Consider the following 22,700-nt stretch of genomic DNA (forward strand, 5'->3'; position numbering starts at 1 on the left):
AGGTGAGGTCCTGGTCTGTCCGCCAACTCTGACTTCACAGAGGCATGGTTTTTCCTGTCTTCTTGGTAAATTGGGGGTAACGGTGGCTGTTTTGAGTAATCTGCAGTATTACTGTGAGATGGAACAAAACAGCTGGGAAATTACTCTGTAAATTGAAAATACATCTAAATATAATAATTTACTATTCTGTCACTTTTTTTTTTTTGAGGATAGCAGGTGTAGTCAGGGGTTGTGCAGAGAACAACTAGAATCAGACATGGAACTTATAATATTGTTTTATGATAGTCACCCAGAGTTAACACAAGAAAATACAGGAAATCTATGGACAACACTAAAGGCATAGAATATTCAATCAAGGGCCTGAATCCCTTGATTGTGGGCAATGTCCCACATGAGTCCAGATGAAAACCCAGAGCCTATGACAATGTCTCCCACAAGTCCAACTGGAGTCCAGAGCCCACAAGAAAGACTCACGCCAGTCACCCTTATAGATCCATGCCAGGAGGGTCCAAAGGTCAGCAGTGGAAGCCAGAAAGCCCATGCCAGTGGGGTGAAGGAGCTGTGCTAGTAGGTTGAGGGTTCTACGCTGGAGCCGAGAAGTCATGTAGCAAAGACCAGGGCTGTCCTGAAAAGCACCACAGTCATCCTCAGCAGCACGGAGGCCCCGAGCTCCTTTAAGGATAAGCACAGTCGAGTATGTGCCAGGAAGCCAGTGTGACGAGTTCATCCTGGAGACTAAGCTGCACAGGTCTTCCCCTTCGGAGCCAGGAAGCAATGCTCGATATGAGGACCAGAACCTCTCCAGGAGAACCAGCGGCTCAAACAGCAACTCGTAGGAGAATCCATAGTGCCTCAATGTCTCAACACCTCAATGCCTAGCTTCTCCTTTTCCACATCTCTATGTTGGCAGCCTTCCTCAGGTGGAACATCTATGGTCAGCACACGGTGATTTAATTCCGCTAGTGTTAAGTTGACCACCAGTTTCCAATCTATAACACCAGGGATTAAACCCAGAGCCTCCGTATGGTTGTATATTCCCAACCCTTGATTTATTTTTTATTTTGAGACAGGGTCTCACTAAATCATTAAGTTACCTAGCTGGGCTCTTCGAGGCAGTCCTCTGCCTTAGCCCTTAGAATGTGGTCTCACTCTTAATATAATTAGACAACTGAGGGTCATCTGACACCTAAAGGAACCCTACAGCTTGAAAGACAAAGGCAAAGTCCAAAAACAACAACAACAAATCTAAATACAAAAAGAACAGCCACAAATGCACACTTGTAATCCCAGAACTTGGGAGGCTGAAGCAGGAAGATCACTGCGAGTTCAAGTCCATCCTGGGCTACATAGTTTAAGTCCAGCCCAAACTACATAGCGGGACCCAGACTCAAAAAAAAAAAGAAGAAAAAGAAAAAGACTCCCAGCCCCTACACAAAGCAGGAGTGGTGTCAGTGCCTGTAGTTCTACTAAACAAGAAGATGAAGTGGGAGGATCACTTGAAATCACCCTGGGCAACTTTGCCAGACTGCCTCAGAACAAAAGAAAACAACAAAAAGAAAACAAGGAAAAAATTACTTTTATCCTAAAAAGAGAGCAAGAAGGCAGATAAAGAGAAAAGGCCACTCAAATAGGTAACCATCCAGGAACAAAATGCCACTCTTGAGATGTCAAATATATGGCTTGAAATTAAAAACCAAATCTTTGCCTTCATAATTAGCCTGGAAGCTGCATGGTGAGGCCCCAGACTCTGGGGACCTCTGCATCCCCATGCAGCTGGTCAGATTCTGCGAGAAGCCAGCTGAGGGTCTGACTGAGGTCTCGCTGAACCATAGACAGATTTGAGAATGACCATCTCGACAGTGTGGAGCGTTCTGACCCATGAATGTGGTAGATGGCTCTCTTCTTTGGGCCTCCTAAAGTTTCTCTCAGTAGTGTTTTGTGTTTTTTAGTGTACAGGTCATGTACAAGTTTTGTCAGATTTTCCCCTGTGGGTTTATTTTAGGGATAATGTAATTGATAGCAGTCCTGTGTAGCAAGTATGTTCAAGTTTTAATTTCTAGTCATGTATTACCAAAATAGTACTACTGATTTTTGTATATTGATCTTGAATCTTGCAATTTTATCAACTTCCTATTTCAGTAACTTTTTAAAACTTACCGAGCTGTAATAATGAAGGTGATATGGCATTATCATAAAGATAGATTGAGGGAACAGAATAGAGTCTAGAAATAGGACTGACAAATATATGAACAATGGGTATTAAACAAAAGTGCAAAGGTAAAATAGGTAAAGAATACTCTTCAACAGATGCTGGTAGAGCAATTGAATGTATGTAAACAAGAAACAGAAAGAACTTCTGTTCATGTGCTGCACCATTAAAAAAATACAATGAAACAAAGAAGGTAACTTAGAGTGGTTCATAGACCTGAATGTGAAACTTAAAACTATAAAATTGCTAAAAGAAAACATAGAGAAAATCTTCTCTATATAAGAAAATCAAGAATTTCATAGATAAAACATCAAACCATAATCCATAAAAAAACCTGACAAATTGAACTTTATCAAAGTAAAAAAACTTCTGCTTTTCAAAGATTTTTTTTTTTTTTTTTTTTGGTCTTTTTTGAGACAGGGTCTCTCCATGCATTTCAGGCTGGCCTGGAGCTCACTTTGTAACCCAGGCGGTCTCGAAATCACAATGATCCTCCCTCCTCAGCCTCCCGAGTGCTGGGATTACAGGCATGAGCCACCACGCCTGGCTCTTAAAAGATATTTTTAAGGAAATGGAATACCAGCCATAGATTAGGAGAAAATCCATGCAAAGTGTACAATGAACTTGTCCCCAAGGTATGTAAAGAACTCTCAAAACTCACTCCTAGGAAAATAAGCAAGCCAAGAGAAAATAGGCAAAAAATTTGAATGACACTTCCTCAAAGAAAATTAAACTGATGGCAGTTGAGTACTTAAAAATAGATCCGATGTCCTTAGTCATTAAAGAAAATGTGGAAACCACGATGAGAAAGGCTTGTGTGTCTAGCAGGATGAGAATGCTAAAAAGAAGAAACATCCACGGTGACAAGTCCGTGAGGGGATGTGAAAGTTCTCATACAGGGCTGACGGAAACGTAAAGCGATGCAAACACGTTTTAAACCCGCTTGGCAGTTCTTTATAAAGGTAAACGTGTCCCTGTGTAGCGCTTGGAGTTCCACTGCTGCGCGTTTACCCAAGAGAAATGCATGCGGATTCCTGTACCGTGACATGGAAGCATTGTTTGTTGAAGGCTTCAGTGACCCACACGTCTGTCACAGGTGGCCAGGTCATCTCACTTGCACATTTATGCAGTAGACAACATGTACCCAGCGGTAGACAGGGATGTGTGTAGAGCAGTGTCTTGCACAAATCTCATACTAATCGTGCAGAGTAAAAGCGCCCCCTCCCCGCCGCACAGTATGCCCGGAAGCACTATGTACTGTAGAATTCCATTTGCATAACGTTCTAGAAAAAAGGCAGACTATTCTTTGGTGGCAAGAGGTACATAGGTGGCAGCATGGGGAGTTGAGGGGAAGGGCCAGGGGAAGCGGTTTGTTTTGTTTTTTTTTGAGACAGTCTTGCTGTCTGGCTGGCCTTGAACCCACTATGTAGCCTAGGCTGGCCTCATACTTATGGTGATCCTCCTGCCTCACCCCCCAGTGCTGGTATTACAGTGATGTGCCACCATGCTGGGCCAAAGGAAGCTTTAGAGGGTGATGGATATGTTGTTTATTTTGATTGCAAATCACTGAGTTTCATCAGTGTACAGATACATAAATGGGTGCATGTGTGCATATATGTATATATCTACAGCTCAAATATCATGCACTTTAAATATGTAGTTTATTTATTTATTTAGGTACCAGGGATCAAACTATGACCTCGAGCTTGCCACACAGCACTTATGCTGCTGGGCTAAATCCCCAGCCTCCTGTACAGTTTACTATATGTCATTTGTATCTTGGCAAATTCATTTTAACAAAAAGTTTGCAAGAGCAAGTTTACAAATATTCTGAGGAAAGAACTAAGTGATGAGGAAATGCGAAGTTATGGGCGACAGCCAGGCTTGGTAGCATAAGCCTGTAATCTCAGCAGGAGAGACTGAGGCAGGAGGAACCATTTGAGTTCCAGGCCAGCCTGGGCTACCTAGTGAGTTCAAGGCCAGCCTGCACTACATAGCAACACCTTGTCTAAAAAGAAAAACAAATGATAGAGAAGAGCGAGAACTGTGGAGAAGCCATTCTGTATCCCTAATATTCTTTTTGTTGTTGTTATGGGGAATTAAACTCAGGACTTTGCGCTTGCCAGGCAGGTGCTGTGCCACTGAGCTGCACCCCTGCCCATCTCTGGCGTTCTGAAATCTCATGGTGATACATTTAGTTATTTACGCTTTTTCATTTTTTATTCTCATGATTCTGTGAGCCCTTAGAACAAGAAGACGTATGTGTTCCTTTAGACATTGAAGTGCACTCTTGCTATTGCTTTGGTGATATCCTTTTCTTTGCTAGGCTCAGGAATTAGACTTAGGTTTTATTTACAATTTATTTTGGGGTTCTGGGGTCCAAACCCAGCTTTGGGGCAGCTCTTTGAGCTCTCTGTTGCTGCTGAGCCGCACCATCAGCCAGTGAGCATTACGAGGATGCGGTAGGAGATACACTGGGAGAAATCTGCCTCCCCAAGCCACCGACAGCCACCCCGGGGAGCCCTTCTGTGGGCTGATGGGAGACATCTGGACTCCAGGACTCAGGTTAGGCAGGCTGGAGGCAGGAATGGAAAGAAAGGGAAGAAGTTTAGTTTCCTACATGTTCTGAATGCCAGTGGCTCCCCAGCCGGGAGATTAGAAATTGTACTGTCTCTGGAGCAGCTGAACAATCCTGTGGAAAGATCTGTGGAGCCTGACTGTTGGGAATATCCAGTTAAAAACATCCAGCCAGCCACTTTCTTGCATCCTTCCCCCTCCCCCACAGAGCTGCCCCAAAGGCCCCCATTCCTAAATACAAATGCACAGCTAGGGAAGAGAAAGGTACTTACCAGAAATATGAAGATGAAAAGATTCTGTATCCGTGAAACAAAGGCAAGATGCCATAAAAGAGGACAATTAAGAACAAAAAATTCATTGATTAAAGATAATGAGATGGCTAATAAAACAAAGGAAGAAGGGTCAGTGTAATAAGAACTGGAGAAAGGTAGGCCAGACAGTGACGGACGAACATTATCTAAGAACCAAGAGAAGTTTTCCAGATTGCAAGATAAATTTCCATATTCAAAGGACTCAGGGAGAGTTCAGCAAATGACAGTTAAAGACTTAATTCAAAGCTTATCCTCAGGCCTTTCAGAGAAAGGTACCGAGGCTATTAAGGAAGAACTAACAGGACTAATAAGTAAGAACAAATATCTCCCAAAAGCAAAATTAGAGGCAAACCATGGAGGCTTCCAAATTCTAAGTGAAAACTGTTTTAAACCTATAGTTTATAGTTTTTACCAGCCAAACTATTAACAATGCGCATGTAGAATTAAGATGTTTTCAGACGCATGCCAAGTGTCAGGAAAGTTTCCTTCTTAGGAAGCTACTAAAATACATGTTTACCAAAGTGAACCAAGACAGATGTAGATACGGAATTCTCGGAAACAGGGTCTTCCACAGAAGATGGGGGTGAGGGCCCCTGGTGGGGTCTGGGAATCACAGAGAGCCACCCTGAGAAAGGACAGGGCTGGGAGAGGAAGGCCCCAGGGAGAAGGGAAGTAAGTTACTTGGGAGCCCCTGTGTGTAGAAGATGGGGAGAGTGTTCCAGAGCCCTTAGATCGCACGGAAGACTTGGGTGCGTGTACTACAGGAATTCAAGTGAATGAAGATTTGCAGCAAGAAAAATCAGCCTTACAGGAAAGGAAACGCAGTCGTGAACAACTGATGACGAGAAGCACAGCATCAATTTCCTACAACTTTAATCCTGCAACTTTTGGGAGGATGGAGAAGAGAAAGGGAAGGAAGGACTTTAAAACCCGTGCTATTGAGATAATGTTGCTGTTTTAAATAGATAAATCAGGACATGTGGCTTTGGCACTGACTTTGATATTCTTTTCTTCAGTAAGACCTGGTGACCTGAACCAGCCCATTTAATTTTTAAAAAGATTTTAAGTTATTACTATTATTATAGCAGTGTTGAGAATTGAACTCAGGGCTTTCACACTGAGCTACACCCTCATCCCTTTCTGTTTTTATTTTGTGACAGGGTCTCCCTAAGTTGCTTATCTGCCTAGGCTAGAGTCCAAGTTGTGCACCTCCTTCCGCAGGTGTCCCAGGGTGCTGGGGTTATAGGTGTGCGCCACCCTGCTGGGCTCAGCGTGTTGCTTAGAAATACAGAAACAGATGCAGAGTAAGAGGCGGGCACGCATTTTACTCGGTCACCTGTGTTGGCCTTCGTGTGTGACAGTAGGCGACCTTACACCCGTGACCAGTCAGGGAGGGAAGGAGTGGGGAGACCCCTTCCTCCCAGGGCTCAGCGGGAATGCCGGGTGCGGCAGGGCAGGGAGTGGCAGGTCAGAGAATGGCAGCTGGGCACTCAAAGTGGTCTCCGTCTCTAGGGGCCCTCAGGATGGCTTTGGGAAGCTGAGGCTGGCTGGCCGCCCTGTGCTTTGGGGTGGGCAGCTGGTTGGTTAGACTGAGCTCCCCAGTGGAGATGCCTGGAGTCCCTTGGGGGCATGGATGGGCCATGGGGGGCTTCGGGAAGGGAGACATGGCCACACATGCCGGCCCCAGGAGGAGCCAGAGCCACCTGCTGCTGTCACAGGTTTTGCTGGTTTGCTTTCACAGTGAGGTCTGGGTACAGGTCGGGGTCTCAGTGGAGCTCAGTGGGGAGAGGCAGAGGGGGCTCATCCCATGCTGGCCTATAGAGCTGCCAGGCAGGGAGGATGTCGGTGGGGCGAGGCAGAGAGCACTGTGTGCAGCCACTGTGTTGCTTTCGGCCTCTGGCGCCTGTGAGCTGGTGGGGAGGGAGCTGGCAGGGCTGTGTCTGGTGGTGCCAGTGCGGTGGCCTTAGCTTTCCATACCATGGTCTGATGGCAATGGTGCTGCTTTTTTTCTTTCTACCAGACAGACAAGACCTTGAGGGGCTGGCTGTGTAGGGTTTTTGTTTCATTTCTACTTTTCTGTTAGTTCATTTGTTTTTTTTCCCCCAGGGGGTGGCAATGGTGCATATATTGTGGTTTGTCATCCCCAAAGCATTCACCCAGAGTACAAGATCTACATTCAGTTGGTTGGATTTTTGGAGATAGAGCTTCCCGCTGTAGCTCAGGCTGGCCTTGAACTCGAGGCTGTCCTCCTGCCTCTGCCTCCCAAGTGCTGGTCTTACAGGGCTTCTTTTCAGTTTAAACAAACGGTTCTGAAGCCATTCGTGCCTGCCTTGACACTGGGATGGACCTGTGGCCTGGAAGGCCGCCCTCCCCGATCTTGGGGAGATCGAATTTCTGGGCAGGCGCTGTGTGGAGCGTGGGATCAGGGGCGCAGCCCTCCACCTCCACCTCGTCCAGCCCACCTTCCCTGGGTGGAACAGGGCTGTCCCTGAGTCCTGGTGCCTCTCTCCATGCAGAGCATGAAGGGCTTCGAGGAGGGTGTGGAGTTCCTGCCCGTCAACAGCACCAAGCAGGTGGAGAAGCGCGGCCGGCGGCGCTGGGTGCTGCTGGCTGCCCTGCTGCTCGGCCTCCTTCTGCTCGCGCTCGTGGTGGGCCTGCTGGTGTGGCACTTCCAGCGTGAGTGTGGTGGGCACCCCAGGATGCTGCAGTGGGCAGGGGCATGTGGGAGGGGGCGCTGTCTCCCTGGAGCTGCCCCCCAACTGCTCTCCCGGCTGGGTGCAGGCCGGGATGTGCAGGTGCAGAAGATCTTTAATGGCTACCTGCGGATCACCAACGAGAACTTCTTGGATGCCTATGAGAACTCGAGCTCCCCTGAGTTTCTGAATCTGGCCAGGAAGGTGACAGAAGCGGTAAGTTCATTGCCAGGTTATGGGACCCGGTCCCATCAGTACTGGGGGCTGAGGTGGGAAGGGCCATCGCTGTGCTTGCCCTGTCACGAGTCTTGTCCCCTACCCCAGCTGAAGCTGTTATACATGGAGGTGCCAGTCCTGGGCCCCTACTACCGGAAGTCGGCCGTGACTGCCTTCAGGTGGGTGTCGGGGACTTCCGGGTGAGTAGTCCCTCGCCCATGGGTGATGGGATCCGTGTGGTGTTGCATATGGGATGAGGTGCCCTGGCTGGAGAGTGTGTTTTGTGCTGTCCTTCATGTGGGTGGCTTGGCACGCTGAGTTCTGTGTCTCCATGAGGTGCCCTGGTGCCCTGGGATGCTCCGCCCTGTGTGTTGCATCCAGGAAATGGAACAATTATTTTTCCCAAATTTTGGTTTGAGGGTATTGGGGTGCCTAGGAGGGCTTCCTGCAATCATGCTGTTCAAAAAAATAAACTTTGTTCTCAGAGCACATTTTTTAGTGGTACTGGGGATTGAACCTAGGCGGCCTAGCACATGCTAGACAAGCACTCTAGCTTTGACCCACATCCCAAGTCCCTTTGAGATGGTCCCCTGTACTGCCCAGGCTGGCCTCCAACTCATGGTAATCCTCATGCTTTAGTCTCCCAAGTGTGGGGGGTCTCAGGCGTGCCCCACCACACCCAGCTTTTGGTGGAAGGGAGATGGGCATGGCCATTTGTCCAGCCTGACTTTGAACTCCTGGACGCAAGTGATCTTCCTGCCTTTGCCTCCTAAGTCCCAAGACTATAGGCAGGCCTGTGCTGCTGTGGCTGATCTCCGAAGCACTTCCTTTTGCTAGTTCAGTTGACTCCTCAGGAATGCTGGGTGGCAGGTAGCAGTCTCATCTCCCTAGTCAGAAAGCAGTGGGGCTGGGGATTTAGCTCAGCGGCATAAGCGCCTGCCTTGCAAGCAGGCAGTCATGAGTTCGATCCCCGGTACCGATAAAAAAGGAAAAAGACAAAAAAGAAAGAAAGAAAGAAAGAAAGCAGTTCCAGGAAGGCTGGCATCAGGCACCATGTCAGCGGTCAGACTCCCGCTTAAGTACTTGCCTCGAGCAGGCTCCCGAGTGTGTGCAGTGGCCGTGAGAGCTGGAGAGTGGGGGGCGAGTGGTGGGAGTGCTTGCTTGGAGGATCGCAGGGACCCTGCAGCACTGGTGGTCCAGAGGAGACTGTGGGTCCTCAGGCTTGCCCTTGTCTCCCCAGCGAGGGCAGTGTCATTGCCTACTACTGGTCGGAGTTCAGCATCCCCCAGCACCTGGAGGAGGAGGCAGAGCGGGCCATGGCGAAAAAGCGGGTGATCACGCTGCCGCCCCGGGGCCGGGCACTCAGCAACTTCATGGTGACCTCGGTGGTGGCCTTCCGTGAGTGGGCAGGAGGGATGGGTGCATGGAGACCGGCCTGCAGGGAGGGAGCTGGGACACTGGAGAGGACGCTGCTGGCTGGTGGTCGCCTCCTTAGGATGCTAAGGAAGTGTAGATTGTGACAGGGAATATTCTCCCTCTCGTTCTTCAGCCACTGACGCCAGGGCATTGCAGAGGACCCAGGACAGTAAGTATCCTGCCCCCACTCCCAGGTAGAGGAAAGGAGGGGTACAGTCATGTGATCCTTCAGCCAGGAGGTCCCCAAAAATCAGATGGTGGCGATGGCAGTGGGTCTGAGAAGTCACCTGCCAGCCTCCCACTGGGTCTGGCAAAGTCTGGGGTTAGATGGCCCAGGTGTGGGTGTCTCCAGCCTCCCCCAGCTCCGCCAGCTCCAGCCCACACATGCTGCTCCTCTCTCCTGTGCAGACAGCTGCAGCTTCGCTCTGCATGCCCGAGGCAAGGAGGTGACGCGCTTCACCACCCCTGGCTTCCCTGACAGCCCCTACCCGGCTCGTGCCCGCTGCCAGTGGACTCTGAGGGGCGATGCGGGCTCCGTGCTGAGCCTCACCTTTCGCAGCTTTGACGTCGCCCCCTGTGATGGCCAGAACAGTGACCTGGTCACGGTGTACAACAGTCTGAGCCCCGTGGAGCCCCACACTGTGGTCCGGTGAGTGGCCTGGAGTGTTTTCAGGATAGGGCCCGGCCAGGTGTACTGTAGGCGGGGTACAGTTCATGGTTTTAGGCCTCTGGCCAAGGCGAAACTGTTGGGCAGCAGTGACAGGTGTCAGTCTAGGAGATTCGGGGAGGATACCTGGACTTCTCTTTCCCAGGGGTGCCAAGTCTGGCCAAGTGGGGTGCGCATCTCTAGCCAGGGCTGCTATGTAAATGTGGGCTTTGTTATTAATTGGTTCATAGAAGCCCACACACGCGGAGGTAAAGGTCATTGACAGGATGGTTGTCTTTCCCTGGGCATGGTGGCATACACCTATAACCCCAGCCACTTGGGGGCTGAGGCAGGATGGTTGCCAGTTCAGGATCAGCCTGGCAACGTGGGGAGATTCTGTCTCAAAAATGGTAAAAGTGCAGATGACAGAGCTTTGGGTTCAGTCACCGGTACTGGAAGAAAAAATGAAAAGAGAAGAGCCCCCCAGAGAACCGCGGAGGTGGGGTTGTGGGCGGGGCCTTGACTATGGTTTCCCTGGGGAAGAGAGGCAGTGCAGGCGGAGCCTGAAGCATTGGCCCTGGGGTCTGGTATCCACCCTGGGGGGTGCAGGCCCCAGAGGACAGAGCGGGGAGACGTAGGCTCTGAGTGGAGCGGGTTTGCAGGGCACAGCCAGAGCATCAGGAAATGACAAGCCGCATCGGCTGACCTGCGGCCAGCACTGGTATGGGCAGCCCAGCACAAGCATCCGCTGCAGTCCTGCCTGCCTGCTTTTCTTTCTTTCTTTCTCGTGTTTTTTTTTTTTTTTTTTTTTTTTTTTCTTTGTCTTTTGAGGCAGGGTCTCGCCTTGCATTTCAGGTTGGCCTTGAGCTCACTTTGTAGCCCAAGCTGGTCTTGAACTTGCAGTGATTCTCCTGCCTCAGCCTTCTGAGTGCTGGACTTTCTTGATTCAGTCCCAAACCAAGACCAGACCATCTTTTGTCACAACTTAGCAGCCGAGACCTCGGACTGAATGGGCACCTTTCCCATCTCTTTTACTGTCACATAAGAAGGACACAACCCTCAAAGGAAAGAAGTAGCAACCAGCAAGTGGAAGGGGAAAGTCACCCATCCGCTTCCTACCCAGGAGTGACCACTGTTGTGAGTGTGTGTGTGTGTGACCGCAGGCTGAACCCAGGACTTTTATAGCCACCCCCTTTTTTTTTGTACAGTTTTTGAGGAAGGGTCTCACTAAGTCACTATCTTGCTCCGATAGTCCACTTGCACTGTCAACTCTCCTGCCTCCACCTCCCAAAGTGCTGGCTTACACCAGCACGTGGGGCCACCATTGTTAGGCTTTTGATGTCCATTCTTCAGCCTTTGTTTGCTGTGTACTTATGTGTGTTTTCAGAAACAGGATCATACATACCTGCTTTTGCCCAATCAGTTGGCCTCGTTTGTAATGGTCTTGATAATTGCAACACTTCTAGAGCTCAGATACTCAAGTCTGGTTCTAGTCCTGCCACTTACTAACTGGAATCACAGGCAGGTCCCTGACTGTCTCTTTGCCTCCGTTGCCTTCCTGTGGGATGGGTGGTGGTGTCTGCTTCGTAGAGCTATCACAGAGGTTGTGAATTAATAGATATAAAAACTCTCAGTGGCTGCAGGTTAGAGCCGGGGGTTTAGCTCAGTGGCACTGCCAGGGAAGTGCGAGGCCCAGCATTGATTCCTGGTACCAATGAATGAATGAATGCATGAATGAATAAATGAAAATTTTGCCAAGAGCTATGCCTAGCCTGTTCTGTAGTGTCCGTTGTTACTTCTGGACCCTCTGTTGATCAGCCCCTAATTTACCTGCCAAGTCCTCGGTGGGGTCTTCGTCCCTAAGGCTCTGCTGCTTCATACATGGACGCTTGGCTTCTGCCAGGCCCCTCATCCTGGATGACTGGGGTGCAGGTGCAGCCCGGGTCTCCTGGGCCCTGGCCTCCCCCGGGAGAGTGGGTGTGCACATGTTCGAAACTGAGTGTGACCCCGCTGACTCCCTGTTGCTCTGCCCCGCAGGCTGTGTGGCGCCTACCCTCCCTCCTACAACCTGACCTTCCTCTCCTCCCAGAATGTGCTGCTCGTCACGCTGATCACCAGCACGGAGCGGCGCCACCCCGGCTTTGACGCCTCCTTCTTCCAGCTGCCCAAGATGAGCGGTGAGGGCGGGCGTCACTCCTGGCCTGGGAAGGAGCAGCCTCAGAGGGGACCAGGGCCCTGAGGCCGTGGCTCACCCTGCAGCTGGCCAGCTGGGCCTGAGTATCGACAGGGGCTCGAAGCTTGATCAACAGGGTGTCCCCACCCTCTAGCTTCTGGGCCCCCTCAGGGAGTGTCCAGGCGCTGCTAGGCAGTAGTAAGCCTTGGCACAGAGCTCCCATCCGCCCGCCCAGCTCACCAACCTTGGCCCTCACCCTCTCTCTTGCCTTCCCTCGCAGGCTGTGGGGGCTCCCTGCGTGAAGCGCAGGGGACATTCAGCACCCCCTACTACCCTGGTCGCTACCCGCCCAACATCAACTGCACATGGCACATCCAGGTAGGGGTGTGTGTGAAGGAGGGGATGGGGCAGATGAGGCAGGGCAGGGAGAGGCAAGACTCCTTCCAGGGCCCAACGCAGGCGCCCAGTGAGCTCCTGCTGTGGTGACAGGGCAAGGCCCCGGCTCCCTGATTGGTGACCGAGTGTGGGACAGGGCAAGGCCTCGGCTCCCTGATTGGTGACCGAGTGTGGGACAGGGCAAGGCCCCGGCTCCCTGATTGGTGACCGAGTGTGGGACAGGGCAAGGCCCCGGCTCCCTGATTGGTGACCGAGTGTGGGACAGGGCAAGGCCCCAGTTCCCTGATTGGTGACCAAGTGTGGGACAGGGCAAGGCCCCGGCTCCCTGATTGGTGACCGAGTGTGGGACAGGGCAAGGCCCCGGCTCCCTGATTGGTGACCGAGGCCCCGGCTCCCTGATTGGTGACCGAGTGTGGGACAGGGCAAGGCCCCGGCTCCCTGATTGGTGACCGAGTGTGGGACAGGGCAAGGCCCCGGCTCCCTGATTGGTGACCGAGTGTGGGACAGGGCAAGGCCCCAGTTCCCTGATTGGTGACCGAGTGTGGGACAGGGCAAGTCCCTGAAACCTGCTCCATCCTCCCCTGGGTACAATGAGGTGAGGATGCCCACGTGGAGTCGCTGGCCGGAGGACGTCAGAGGGGTGTAAGTCCCAGGGAGAGCACTCGTGAGAAGAGACAAGAGCTGGACAAGCAATCATGCTCTTCTATTTTTTTTTTTTTTTTTTATTGGTACTGGGGATCGAACTCATGACCGCACGCTTGCAAGGCAGGCACTTATGCCGCTGAGCTAAATCCCCAGCCCAATCATGGTCTTCTAAACGCAGCTTCTTACTAGTGCACAGCCGTCCCTCCCTTCAGGGAGCCATGGTCTACCATAGTCCAAAAAATAGTCAATGGAAAATTTCAGAAGTAAGCCATTCACAGCTGTGACTTCTCTGTTCTGCTCGCTCTGCCGGGGTGAGGTCATCCCTTTGCCCCATGTGTCCATGCCCTGTGGCAGTCATGCCAGGAGCCTTTGCTTTGCTGAGCAGTGGCCCCAGGTGCAGGGTCCCGATGCTGGCCCTGAGGACAGGCCAAAGAGTAGCCACAGGTGCTTCCTTAGATAAACAGGGACCAGTTTCACGCCAGACAGTGTTTCTGGGGCTGGGCCTGGGACTTTAGGTAAGGTTTTTATTAGTGTGTGTTTGTGATGCGTGACAGTTCTATTCGCTGGTGCTGGCATCACTGCCTCAACTGTCCTCAGATCAGCAGGTGTTAGATTCTCTTGGGGACCCAATAGCTTGGCTTCCTCGTGGGCACCCTATGGGTTCAAACTCCACCAAGAGTCTAAGCCCACGATGATCTGGCAGAGGCAGCTCACAGGTGGGGAGTGCTCATAAACATGCAAAGCTTCTCTTGTTTGCCTGACACTTCCTGCTGTACCACCTGATGACCCCTCCCAAGCCACTGACCTTTGGTACCTGTCCATGGCCTGGGATTGAGGACCCTTGAATTAAAAAATAAGTTCCCCCCCCCCAGAATAAAACCAAACCTTTACAGCTGGGCACAGTGGCACACACCTGTAATTCCAGCACTTGAGAGGCTGAGGCAGGAGGATCACCTGAGTTTGAGGACAGCCTGGGCTACATAGTAAGACCATATCTTCTTTTTTGGTACTGGGGATTGCACTCAGGATCTTGCACTTGCCAGACAGGCACTTACACCACTGAGCTAAATCCCCAGCCAGTGAGACCATATCTTGAAAAAGAAAAGAAAAAAAGAAAACCAAACCTTTATCATAGATATGTCTACATAGGAGAAAAACCCCTACAGAATACAGAGTTCAGTGCGAGAGCCATCAGCATAGCGATAGCCCATGGATCTATGGGAACACGCCCGCCTGCCCGCCCGCCCTAAGTTTGCAGGGCTGCTGCAGTTTGCTGCCCTGCTCCATGCTGTCCTTCCTCCCCTCCAGGTGCCCAACAACCAGAACGTGAAGTTGCGCTTCAAATATTTCTACCTGCAGGAGCCCAACGTGGTGCTGGGCACCTGCTCCAAGGACTACGTGGAGATCAATGGGGAGAGGTGAGTCCTGGGTGTGCCGGAGATGGGAGGAGCGGGTGCCCTGTGCCCAGCCCAGCCTCTGAGCGAGCAGCTCTTCACCCCACGCTGTCCTCCAGGTACTGCGGAGAGAGGCCCCAGTTTGTGGTTACCAGCAAGAGCAGCAAGATCACCGTTCACTTCCACTCGGATCACTCCTACACCGACACGGGCTTCCTTGCCGAGTACCTTTCCTATGACTCCAAGGACCGTGAGTGACTAGTGCTGGGGTTGAAAGGGCAGGGCCGGCACGCACTGGAGCCTCTGCTCTGTGGCTCCAGATTCTCATGTGTGGGAGAGACAGATGTGTGTTGGGCTAGTGGCTTTTGGAGGAAAAAAATGTTGCCTGCTTGGGTTTATTTAAAAAGGCTGACAGCGCTGGGAGTGACTGTGCAGTGCATGCTTATAATTCCTGCACTGCGGCGCCTGAGGCAGAAGTTCCAAGTCAGCCTGGACACTGTAGCAGGACCCTGTCTCAAAAAAACAAAGAAAAATCTGACAGTGTCTGGGGCAGACGCCTTCCAGCTTCAGAATCACCGAGACTGGCCATCAGCTTAGTCAGAAGGGAGTCTGCGGTGCTTTTCACACTTGGCTAGGGTGCAACAATCACGGACTTGCCCTGCTGAGCCCCTGTTGTCACAGGCAGGGTGCCTGACACCCAGGGGCGAGGACACAGGGCAGAGGGGGCCCTGATGCAGCCCTTTCCCGGGGGTCTGCAGCTGGGGGCATAGGTGTCACCGGCTGGGGGGTGGTGTGGAACCTTATGTGGCGGGAAGGGGGCTGGGAGGGATCTGGCCCTTGATGCTGGCCTCCCGTCCACAGCCTGCCCGGGGATGTTCACCTGTGGCACGGGCCGGTGCATCCGGAGGGAACTGCGCTGCGACGGCTGGGCAGATTGCACGGACCACAGCGATGAGCGCAACTGCAGTGAGTGCTCACCTGGCCGCCACGCCAGGCCAGGCCACCTGGCACCTGTCCCAGGCACTCCATCTTGGGAATCTGCACTGCAGGAGGCCGAGGGGCTTCCTGACCCCTGGGTTGCAAGTTGGGTGGGTGCCTTCCTGGTAGCCCCAGGATGGGAAAATTCCCCATTGAGGCTGCCACCGAAGGCTGGGTTCCAGCATGGCCTGGGTTGAGTCCTGCCCTCACTCTGCTGTTTCCAGGTTGCAACCCCAGCCACCAGTTCACGTGCAAGAACCAATTGTGCAAACCCCTGTTCTGGGTATGCGACGGTGTGAACGACTGCGGGGACAACAGTGATGAGCTGGCATGCAGTGAGTGGGGTTGAATGGGGTGGAGCGGGGGGGGGGGGGGCTGTACCCCAGGCCCAGGGCTGAGGACCTGTGCTCCCCAGAGTGTCCTGAGGGCACCTTCAAGTGCACCAGCGGAAAGTGCCTCCCGGAGAAGCAGAAGTGTGATGGGAAGGACGACTGTGGGGACGGCTCCGACGAGGCCTCGTGTGACACTGGTGAGGCCTGGCCCTGCCCGCCTCCCTGCGGGGCACAGGGACACACCCACCCCAGCACAGTTGCTGCAGCAGGCCCTCAGGTTGCTTAGTGCAGTCAGAAAGAGCAGCCACAGGAAGGAGCTGCAGCTGGTGGGGTCTGGAGCGGGCAGGGCGTGGCTCGAGGTGGCTTCCCGAGCTGCCCCATGCTGCAGAGTGACTCCTGCCTTCCTCTGCCCTCCTCCCTGAGCAGTGAGCATTGTCACTTGTACCAGCCACACCTTCCGCTGCCAGAACGGGCTGTGCGTGAACAAGGGCAACCCTGAGTGTGACGGGGAGACAGACTGCAGCGACGGCTCAGATGAGAAGAACTGCGGTGAGCGGGCGGGGATTTGTGGTGGGACCTGGAGCAGCTGAGGGGCCAGAGGAGGGCTTTGAACTCTGGAGCAGTGGAGGGGCCTCGAGTGGAAGTCAGGACGCCTGGAGCTTCAGGGTGCTTCTGGAGGGTCCCTCATGCCGCCCCTGTTCCTGCACAGCTGTGTGTGACCCCAGTGCTCCGAGAGTGTGGCTGTGGCTCCTTTGCACCAAGCATCCCACACCTGACTCGCCCCTCCCTGGGTTCTATTCTCCCCCAGACTGTGGGCTGCGGTCCTACAGCAAGCGAGCTCGAGTGGTCGGGGGCACTGACTCGGAGAGTGGCGAGTGGCCCTGGCAGGTCAGCCTGCACGCCCGGGGCCAGGGCCATGTTTGTGGGGCCTCGCTCATCTCCCCTACCTGGCTGGTCTCGGCGGCGCACTGCTTTGTGGATGAAAACAGTTTCAAGTAGGTGTTGGGGTTGCGCTGGGTGGGCTGGCACCTGGGTGGGGCATGGAGGGGCAGTGTGTATTCCAGTAGCAGTCCCAGTAAAAGCTCCCTTTTATGAAGTGCTCAGGGTCTGTGGCCCTCTAGGTCCCCTGCTAACAAGCATGGCAGGTCTGTTCCTATCCGCAGGGTCACAGACCCAGGGAGATGGGGCTTTGCTCAGGGTTGGCACTGCTGAGTGGCATGGCCAGACCTGGGCCCAGGTGTGACAATTCCAGACCTGCTGGTCACTTTACGCTGCGTGTCCCTTGGTGAGGGGGGCGGGTCCTGGCTCTGCTTGTAGAGTGCAGGTGACCTGGGGGAAGTTATTTGGACTCCCAGGTGCTGGGCCCCTCCTTGGCAATGGCATGCTGATCCCTGAATTTGACAGTGACCTGGACCGCCTGCCTTGTCCTGTGCCCTGTGTGTAGAGGCACAGGCCTGGAAAAGGTTTGCGGGCACCCCAGCACCAGGCCAGCAGGCTCCATGAGAGGCAGGGCAGTGGCGGGAACAGGATGTGGGGCTGGGCAGTTGGTGCCTTAGCTCCTGGTCTGCCAGGCTCCCTGCTCCCAGCTGAAGGAACTGCTGCTGGGCAGAGGCAGGCGGGGGTGTCTTTGCTGAGACCCCCAGAATAGCTGCCTTCTTGTTGGCCGCAGGGGCACAGGTGTTGGGTGTGCATGGGGAGGGTGAGGGCGAGGCCGATGGTGTCTGCAGAGCCAGGCTTGTCCCCAGGCTTTGGCCACGCAGTCTCCTCCTGCTGGTCATGCTCAACTCCACCTGGGCAGGAATGATTTTCCTGTCTTTTGGGGGTGATGGTGGGAACTTTCTTAATAATTTTTTAAGATTCACTTTAATTTCAGAATCCAGACAAGTTGCAGAGGTGGTAGAGTGCTCTTGTATACCCTCACCCTCGGTGTTAATGTAGGAAACCGGTGCCTGTCCAAGGCCTTGGCCACTGTGGTTTCCAGGTCTTGAGCCAGCGTCACTGCTGTCCAGGACAGGATGTGGCCAGGGCCGAGCTCTCCAGTGCCCTGTGATCCGGGACTCTTTTTAGTCTTCCTTGGCATTTTTAGTCTTCCTTGGCGGCCCTGAGACCACACTGCTGCCCAGTGTCCTCCCCTGGCTTTGTCAGGTTTTTCTGGACCGAGACTGGGATGTCTGGAAAGATGATGACTTCGTGTGACTCCCAGCAGTGACTGTCATTCTCCTGGGGTTGGGTCGTGCTGGCTTTGTCTCCTTTTTCCGCGCTTGTGCTTAGATACAAGCCAGTTCAGAACTTTTCTGTAAGGTGTTGGCCCTTGGCTTTTTTATCTGTTTAGTCCTTTGCTTCTGTTAGACTTCGTGTTCGAGGTTGGATCCAGCAGCTCAGTGTTCACCTCATTACTCAGATTGCTTTGAGAGTGGCTTCTGTGTCATGTGCTCTGTTCTTTTAAAAAATTTTTTTGAGTCACTTGCTTGTTTTCAGGCACTACCAGGCCCTGACCCCTCTTGTGCCTTCTCTGTGCCAGTCCTAGAATCAGCTGTTTTTCCAAGACACACTTTAGTTTTTAAAGGACAAGGTCTCGATATGCAGTTCAGGCTGGCCCTGGCCTCGTGGCCGTCTTTCTGCCTCAGCCTCCTGAGTACTGGAACTACAGGTGTGTGCCACCGTGCTCAGCTCCCAGCGCAGCAGTATCAGGGGAGTGTTTGGAAACCACGATGTGAGCGCTCAGATGCCCCTTGTCAGTGCATGGGTGCCACTTCCTAGCCCTTGGTGGCCCACCTAGGGGACAGGGAGTCAGGCCCTTGTCCCGCCCCTTCTGCCTCATTATTTCATTTCTCCTCCGTCAATCCTCGTCTTCTTCCAGCCAGCAGTGCAGTTAGAGCTGGCAGAGCCTTTGCCTCACACACCCAAGTCCCCAGTTCCATCCCCAACGCTGCAGGGACCTGAAGTGCGATTAATGTTCGCCACATGTGGCTACTGCCGGTGCCAGAGACACAGATGAATAAAACTTGCTTTCTACACTTTGCAGACTCGCCAGGGTGGGGACAGAATCCGTGACACACATGTGAGTGTGGATACACACACACATACTCACACCCACAGTCAGTGCTGTGCCTACGCTGTGTACCCAGGTCCTCAGTCCCTGGGTGGAGCGTGGGGAATTCTGTCTTCAGGTGGGGAAGGCAGTGCCTGGACACCTTGTAGGCCAGGGAGGTCAGCTGGAGCAGGGGTCTTTACCACCCCAGCTATGCGAGGGGTGACTGACCTGAAGTCAGGACACTGGGGCACATTTCCAAGTCTGGTTTTTGGTAGGTGTGGGCATGGGACTGGGTGGTCTTGGGCAGAAGAGTTGATATCTCTGTGCCCAAGGCCTTGTCACAGAACGGCTGGTCAGCCTGACGGGGCCTCGTGTGTTACCTGTGAGGAGAGTGCACCCTTCTGCCCACCGTCACCAGCTGCCCATACATACCTGGTGGTCACTGTGGGGCTCTCAGTGGCCATATCATCCCACCTGGTCTCTGCTGCTGGTGGCCACGCAGACCTAAAGAGCCAGAGGCTGAGCGTGTTGGCAGCTTTCCACTGCCCTGGCAAGTCCCTGAGATGTTCGTGAAGAAAAGCGGGTGGTTTGGGCTCCTGGTTTTCGAGGCTCCAATCCATGGTCAGGCGAACCTCTACTTTCGGCCACTATGAGTGCCGGGTAGCAGAAGCAGGGACCGTGGGATGGAGCGAGGTGCCCGTGCTCTGTGCCGATGTGTCTTTGCCCAGCCATGACCCTTTCTCCCCTCCTAGGTACTCGGACCCCACCAAGTGGACAGCCTTTCTGGGTCTGCTGGACCAGGGCCAGCTCACGGCCACCGGCGTGCAGGAGCACGAGCTCAAACGCATCATCTCGCACCCCTCCTTCAATGACTTCACCTTTGACTACGACATTGCCCTGCTGGAGCTGAAGAAGCCGGCAGAGTACAGCGCTGTGGTGCAGCCTATCTGCCTGCCGGATGCTACGCATGTCTTCCCGCCCGGCAAGGCCATCTGGGTTACAGGCTGGGGGCACACGGAAGAGGGAGGTGAGTGCCTGGGGGGACGCTGGGGAAGCCGTTCCCTCGCTCCCTGCTGAAGCTTCTGTAGCAGAGGAGAGGAAACAGCAGGGCCTGGCTGCCCGGGCTGACCTGCGGGCACCGGTGCAGTTCAGGCTTCTTCCTGTTTTCTTGTACTTTGTGCTTTTCTGTTTTGGGGGTGCTTGGGACCTCATGCAGTCCAGGTGGAGTGCTCTGTCCCTAGCTGTACCCCAGCTTGCCTAGGGGCAAGGCGGACAGCTCTCCAGCTTTCCAGAGCTGTTATACCCCATGGCTGGCCCGACTCAGGCTCATCAGTCCTGGGTGTGAGCTGTTTCTAGAATTTTGCTGGTGAACCGATGCCCGTGGGGAGCATCTTCAGGTGCCTTCTGCCCCTGCAGCACAGCTCTGGGGGAGCTGCCTGCCTGAGTCCACCCCATCTTGCTCCCTCTGCCCAGGCACTGGGGCCCTGGTCCTGCAGAAAGGTGAGATCCGGGTCATCAACCAGACGACCTGCGAGGCCCTGCTGCCGCAGCAGCTCACCCCGAGGATGATGTGTGTGGGCTTCCTCAGCGGGGGTGTGGACGCCTGCCAGGTGAGGCGGGGTGGCCAGGAGGGGGGGCACCAGGAGGGGGCGGGGCAGGTGCTCATGCTTGGGACTTGTCTCCTCAGGGCGACTCTGGCGGCCCCCTGTCCAGCGTGGAGGCCAATGGGCGGATCTTCCAGGCAGGCGTGGTGAGCTGGGGTGAAGGCTGTGCACAGAAGAACAAGCCAGGCGTGTACACGAGACTCTCTATGTTTCGGACCTGGATCAAGGATCAGACTGGGGTGTAGGGGCGGATCCCTCACATGACTGCGATGTACACCCTGTGGGGCTACAAGACAGGCCAGATGCCATCTGAGGACAGGACCCCGGATCATTCCAGCTTTGGACCCTTCCTCCCCTGAACCCAGACTGCATAGGACTCCTCGTCCATCTGGAGAGCCCCATGCCTCAGCCTCCAGCTGTGGCCCGAGCAGGGAAGGAAGAGCCATAGCCCGTGCTCTGGGCCAAGGGCTCCAAGACTGGCTTCCCAGCTTTGGGCCAGCGCCAGCCGGGCTCGGGCTGTGTTCTGCCATGGTGGCTGCAGGCTCCAGGAAAGCTGCTGGGGCCTCTTTCCATGCAAGGGTTGGGGTGCAGGCTTAGAGCGATGGGGTTCCCCTTCAGGAAACCCCAGCCTGCAGGACTCTGGAAAACAGAGGAGTCTAAAAATCGATGCTTCCCCAGCTCCTAAGGTGGCTTCAGTATGTGCCTTGGTGTGTGTGAGTAAAACATTGTATTTCTTTTTAATTACTCGATTTTCTTCTGAAGTTGGCAAGTTCTCCTTCCTCATAGATCCCATGTGCAAGAAACTTCTTTTTTTCCTCTGATCAGATTTTATTGGTACATTTTAGATATATATTTGGTCACACTTCTCATAGAGAATTTGTACCTGTGCATATACAACTTTTTTGCAAGGAACTAGTCTTAAGTTCTCCTCAGGTGGAGCAGACCGACTCTGCTCAGCACCCTCTGGAGGAAGCCTGAGGTTCCCCTGAGGGAACTAGTCTGTCATCTACGCCTGTGGCTGTCACCGTGCGGTCCTGGGGCAGGAACTTGGAGTCCCCAGCGCACCCACAGGGGCGACTTCCCATGCTGCACCAGGTGCCCCAGTGTGAGCAGCTTCGGGCAGGAGGGCAGCAGTGTACCCGAAGCTCCCCGGAGGCTTCCAGTGTGTGCTGGAGTTTGGGAAGCTCTGACTGTGGTCCTGCTGCTCCTGGACAGTGGTGCCCCTGCGTCCTCCCACAGGCGTCCAGACCAAAGCCTGCAGCAGCGCCTTTCATGCTGCCATCCCCGCCAGGATTCATGGCCTTGCTTGAACCCAGGGAAATCAATAAAGTGCCTTCCAGAAGACTGCAGCCCAGTGCAGAATTACTGCCAACCAGAGTGGGACAGGCCTAGATCCGTAACCAAAGCTCCAACACACCCCCCGAGGCTTGCTGCAGACCGCTCTCCGGAAGCCCGGGTCACTGGCACCAGCAGGGTCACAGTCAACCGCTGGGTGGCACCGGGCTGCTGAGTGCCGCAGTGCACTCTTGGAGTGGTCCACCTCTCCTTGCTGGGGCGTTGTGCAGCGTGGGCCCGTACCCCGCAGGCCTGTCCGTGGCTGACCACCCCAGTGTTGCCTTTTGAGTCTTCACCCTGAATTATTTGAGCTGGTTCCACGTTGCGCAGCTGGCCGTGCTCTGCGGTCCAAGGAGAGTTGTGAGATGTGGACATGGCCAAGAGGCCAGCAGAGGGGCCCGAGAGGCCAGCAGAGCAGTGGTCAGGGAGGGCAGCGTGGTGTCCCGTGGCAGGGAAGTGGATTTTGTCCAGCTTCTCAGCTGCTGCCCTTTGCATGCAGAGGAGGCCCCAGGAGCCTCGGCTCCGTGTCCTGCGAATGTAGTTGGCCCATCAGGTGGGATGGGCTGGACAGTGCAGTGCTGCTCACCCCCACCCAGGGCTTGCTTGGCCTGGAACCTCACTGATGCTCAGGAGCTGGACGGCATTTTCTGGTCCTCTCAAGCCACCGTGTATCTCAGTTTTAGCTGCTAACCGAAGCATGTCATGTTTAATGCATGTGGAACTCAGAGTCCTGCACAGGGG

The 22,700-nt window shown here is 53.8% G+C and overlaps 1 protein-coding gene across 2 annotated transcripts in view; it reads left to right on the plus strand.

Annotated features, from left to right (window-relative positions):
• St14 (ST14 transmembrane serine protease matriptase) overlaps window positions 1–21,973 on the plus strand; it is a 36,955-nt gene extending 14,982 nt beyond the window's left edge. For both annotated transcript variants that reach the window (XM_063256088.1, XM_063256089.1), the window contains exons 2-19: window positions 7,614–7,773; window positions 7,879–8,006; window positions 8,115–8,185; window positions 9,247–9,404; window positions 9,556–9,591; window positions 9,831–10,071; window positions 12,106–12,245; window positions 12,522–12,619; window positions 14,591–14,700; window positions 14,796–14,926; window positions 15,538–15,642; window positions 15,879–15,989; window positions 16,070–16,183; window positions 16,413–16,535; window positions 16,795–16,981; window positions 19,773–20,047; window positions 20,494–20,630; window positions 20,708–21,973. In XM_063256088.1, the coding sequence (XP_063112158.1) occupies window positions 7,614–7,773; window positions 7,879–8,006; window positions 8,115–8,185; window positions 9,247–9,404; window positions 9,556–9,591; window positions 9,831–10,071; window positions 12,106–12,245; window positions 12,522–12,619; window positions 14,591–14,700; window positions 14,796–14,926; window positions 15,538–15,642; window positions 15,879–15,989; window positions 16,070–16,183; window positions 16,413–16,535; window positions 16,795–16,981; window positions 19,773–20,047; window positions 20,494–20,630; window positions 20,708–20,869 (2,487 nt within the window). In that variant the 3' untranslated portion in view covers window positions 20,870–21,973. The remainder of the gene's footprint in view (window positions 1–7,613; window positions 7,774–7,878; window positions 8,007–8,114; window positions 8,186–9,246; window positions 9,405–9,555; window positions 9,592–9,830; window positions 10,072–12,105; window positions 12,246–12,521; window positions 12,620–14,590; window positions 14,701–14,795; window positions 14,927–15,537; window positions 15,643–15,878; window positions 15,990–16,069; window positions 16,184–16,412; window positions 16,536–16,794; window positions 16,982–19,772; window positions 20,048–20,493; window positions 20,631–20,707) is intronic.
• Window positions 21,974–22,700: the final 727 nt, after the last annotated feature.

The sequence above is a fragment of the Cavia porcellus genome, unplaced genomic scaffold (genome assembly GCF_034190915.1).
Source record: "Cavia porcellus strain 051 isolate PalLab524CR breed Dunkin Hartley unplaced genomic scaffold, mCavPor4.1 scaffold_9, whole genome shotgun sequence".
Lineage (NCBI taxonomy): Eukaryota > Metazoa > Chordata > Mammalia > Rodentia > Caviidae > Cavia > Cavia porcellus.